Source organism: Anneissia japonica, unplaced genomic scaffold, assembly GCF_011630105.1.
Source record: "Anneissia japonica isolate Jap-2015-1 unplaced genomic scaffold, ASM1163010v1 scaffold287588_len240510_cov160, whole genome shotgun sequence".
NCBI lineage: Eukaryota > Metazoa > Echinodermata > Crinoidea > Comatulida > Comatulidae > Anneissia > Anneissia japonica.
In genome coordinates this window covers 29,532-33,675 of record NW_022716955.1, presented here as the reverse complement: position 1 = coordinate 33,675, position 4,144 = coordinate 29,532, and the positions used below count along the sequence as shown (strand labels likewise).

The following is a 4,144-nucleotide window of genomic DNA, read 5'->3' as shown; positions in this document are numbered from 1 at the left end:
TATCACAATGAGATTTTCGTTTCACGAAGAGACACAAACTTCGATGTACGTGTGAACAACCTATGCAGGGTTCAATTTTATCGTTTTCACGAAGTCACAATTTTTTCAAGCTAGTAACAGGCTAATAAGAAAAAGAATATTATTGAACAGTCTTTGATACAACATAATTATGTTTGTGCAGTTCAGCTGTGAGCCCGGGCAATTTTGTTCTTGAATGCATTTGATAGAACTAAAAAATGACAGAAGCAAATTTTATCCGATTAAGTTTAATATATAAATGATCAAAAGAAAACTTGCTTTCTGATTTCGCTTCAACCTAGACGTAATACGACTCCTCATAATATGCCAGCTCAAATCACGCTGAAAACACATTAATATCGCCTATTTTCGTAATTCAACCCAAAAAATGACGGTGCCAAATATTTTAAAACAAATATTTTGTAAGTTGTCGGCAATAGCTATATTTATAACCTTCTAGTTTATGAGTTACGGTTTTTGTAGTAAAATCTGTCGATATCTTTGAAGAAGCGCAAAATGGTTAAGTTTACAGTAAAGTAGGCCAAACAAATTGAAGTGTAGTCCACTTCAAAGGCTTTTTTTTTTTAAGTTTGTGTCTCATCGTAAAAAATTGTCTATTATATCAACACCAAACGTCGTGATTGTGTCTTTGAAAACCTGTCAATAATGCGGTCTGTATCAATTGCTACTGTGTTATAAATATTCATGAGTGCGAGACCATTCAGTCGTTCTTGTGAGGTGCGGTTGCGAAGGTATGTCTTCAGACGTCTTAAAGTAGAGAAAGAACGTTCAACTGTTGCTGTCGAAACAGGCAGAATACTTGCAATTTGAAGGAGTGCTTGAATGGTTGGATATAGGGAACAATCACAATGTTTGACAGTAGCTATATGGTCAGTTGGAGACTTGTCATCAAATTCACGCTTCCACTTGCAGACCCACTGTCTATACTCCGCGACTGCTTTCATTACATCTGCACATCTAACGTTGTTAGCAGTCAGCGTCTCTGAGTATGTCTTCCATAGAGTTTGGAACTCATCCACGGATTCTCCATATTTGTGGCAAGATGAAGGAAGTAAAATGTCAAAAATACCAGCTATCTTCGATTTATCGTTAAACCGAAACTTTAGTTGAGCTAGAATGGTGTCAATGAAAGGGATATACACAGCTACTCGGAAATAATCGAATCCAGATGATACATCTGGATTGCTACGGTAACAGGACCTGCTACAAACCCTAGGTGGGGTTATTTCGAGTTTTAGACAAGCCACGGTGTCATTAATCCACTTCATTAAGGTGGTGAATCTAATTTCGCTAAGTTTACGGTCATTTTCTAATGTTGCAATTATATCCTGAACATGCAGCATGGCTTCCCGCAAGCTAGTGTTTTTCTTCTGAAGATTTTTCGACAAGTTGTCAATGTTGTTCAATACTGCAACACAACTGAATAAGGTTACTACGAAAGTGCTGTTTGTAATACCATTAAGTAGAGATTTCGCCTTTTGGTTTGCATCTGTGTCTCTCCATCGGCTAATTGCCATCAACGCTCTCACGATTACGACGTAATTCGTAACAAACCTCTCAAGAGTTGTCACCCGTTCCACCCATCTGGTTTCACAAAGCGATTGTAAACCACTCTGACCTTGAGCTTTTGATATATCTGCAGCTTTAGCAAGGATCGCCTTCTTTTTGTTGCTCTTAGACAGAAATGTTGTCACTTTTTTCACTCTGCTTATCATATTTCTCACAACTGGCAACTTTGATGCGTGCACTAAAGATAGATTTAGAACATGAGCAGAACAATGATAATAATCAGCATGAATACAATGTTTTTTAACATATGCACTAGTACCAACTGTGGCACCATCGTAACTTTGGCCGATGGCTGCCTCAAGATTCATTCCGGCATTCTTTAACACACGCAGGATTGCCTTACCAATTACTTCTCCAGTGAGTCTTGGCTCTTCGATAGTACACTGAAAACAAATTCTTGTCATGTTGACAAGATAAAACTTGTTTTGCTCGGGTGCCTGTATTCACAAGAATTCACTTGTCATCTTGACCAGTTTGAATCTTGTCATCAACTTGTCACAATCTCGTCATCAACTTGTCACAATCTCGTCATCAACTTGTCACAATCTCGTCATTACCTTCTCACAATCTTGTCATCATTTTGTCAATCTTGTCATCATAGCATTGTGCGGAGAATCTTGGATATGGTATTTAAGATCCTGGTCTCCTCCATTTACCCTAAACTTTAATAGACGACGAAAATTACCTTCCCCGTCCTCCAATTTGTCCAAAATAATAGGTCCACTGTCATTTCGGCCTCTTAACGCTATGTTGTTTTTACCACAGAAATCGATGATCCTTACTATTGGTCGTAACCGTAAACGATTCTTTTCGCAAGTTTCACGATGACTGGCATCCATGACCTTAACGATATTGGTATGTTTGAGTTGAGCCGTGACAAACGCTTGACATTTTGCTGCTGCATTCTTGTGGTATTCATTGTTCAAATGTTTGTTTAAGTCACCAGTCTCTCCTAATATTCGATCATAACGCGTTAAAGGCTTTTTAACTAAGGTCCCAAGAGGAACATCCGTCCTATACGTAGCTTCTCCTAACCTGGTCAAAACGCACACTTTACAAAACAACCCTCCTGCCGTCTGACTAAAAGAAATATCAGGAAACTTGTCGATATGGTGTTGCTGTAAATACCTTTTAAACGTGTGGCAGCCTTGTTTTTTTAATGAAAATGGCCAGTGAAACCCAATATTTGGCTGCCATTTGTTTTGAAGTATGAACAATTTTTCCATATCAGTTGCTTTTTTATCTACAAATATGTCTATGTCGTAATCAACAGAAAGGATAGAAGAATTAGTAGAGGGAGCAACGATGGCCGTAGCCTTCTGTCTTTCATTGTGTTGTAGAGTAGGCGTACCTGGTTTAAAACCAAGGTGCCCATTGTCAGCACGTCTCAGACATCTGGTATCGGATGCTCTATTTGGATCAGAGACGGGCTGATCCTCAGCATGCCTGGCATATGATGTTTCATTTGGACCAGAGGCGGACTGATCCTCAGCACGTCTAGTATCGGGTATTTCGTTTATATCAGAGGCGAGCTGATCATCAACACGTCTGTTATCGGGTGTTTCGTTTAGATCAGTAGCGAGCTGATTATCATAACGTTTGTTATCGGATGCTTCACTTGGATCAGGGACGGGCTGATCCTCGGTATTTCTCGCTTCATCGGATGCTGCATTTGGATAATTTGCGGGCTGATCCTCAGCACATTTGGTACCAGATGATGTACTTGGATTACTATCAGAGGCGGACTGATCATGTGACTCAACAACTCCTGGTGGAAAGAAAATAAAAACAAAACAATGTTTTTTTTCAATAATGTTTTCTGAGGGAGAATGACACTACAAACACCGTCCAACTATTATGTTTGCTCATTTATTCCTCAACAATTTTACTAATCACGCATCAAATCTTAATGTAGAGCTAAAACCAAATACATAGGGCCTACCTAAGTTTATATAGTGATATTCTCCGACATGGCCCAGAAGCAGAGTCGTATTTCGTGTGCAGATGGAAGGAAGTAGAGTAACGATAGCTACAATTTGAACAGCGCTAATTAAAATCTGCACTTTATATGAAATCGATATTATCTTAGGCCTACTGGTTGTGAAACTGGAAAATCAGAAGTTCGCACTATTTTATATGCAAATTTAAGCCAATTTTATAATTTAGTCTCATATATAGCATTGTAAGTATAGTAGGCATAAAGGTCAAACAGTGATAATTGGCAAATTTTACTGTTCTGCTTTAACTACAGTCATTTCAAGATTCAATTTCCTTGTAAAAAAACGGCAATCACAATGGGCACACATATAAACACTTATTGTTATTCTATAATTATTTACAACCTTTGTTAGCACTTGGCATCTACATGCGCTTCTCTTAAATCTCTACCAGACCCATCAGTTACAGTACGTTCTATAGGCCCTACCTACGTACTTTTAATCTATTTATCATTTAAATAGAAAATCAGATTGCTTACCTCATCTAATATAATTTCAACTTGATCGGCTTTTTTTCTTCTCGACGCTACTTTTGCAAA

General features: G+C 38.3%; 1 protein-coding gene across 1 annotated transcript; it reads right to left on the bottom strand.

Moving 5' to 3' along the window:
* Positions 1-635: 635 nt before the first annotated feature.
* On the bottom strand, positions 636-2,012 carry LOC117110073 (52 kDa repressor of the inhibitor of the protein kinase-like). The gene is made up of 2 exons (XM_033252655.1): positions 1,868-2,012; positions 636-1,786 (listed from the first exon to the last, which is right to left on the bottom strand). The coding sequence occupies exons 1-2, from the start codon at positions 2,010-2,012 to the stop codon at positions 636-638; spliced, it is 1,296 nt and encodes a 431-aa protein (XP_033108546.1).
* Between the last annotated feature and the right edge of the window lie 2,132 nt (positions 2,013-4,144).

What these genes read in the sequence shown, in the direction of transcription:
- LOC117110073 (XM_033252655.1), bottom strand. Translation starts at nt 2,012, where the DNA reads ATGACAAGAATTTGTTTTCAGTGTACTATCGAAGAGCCAAGACTCACT. An exon ending in TTACGATGGTGCCACAGTTG is followed by an intron (nt 1,787 to 1,867) that starts GTACTAGTGCAT and finishes ATCTATCTTTAG; the next exon opens with TGCACGCATCAAAGTTGCCA.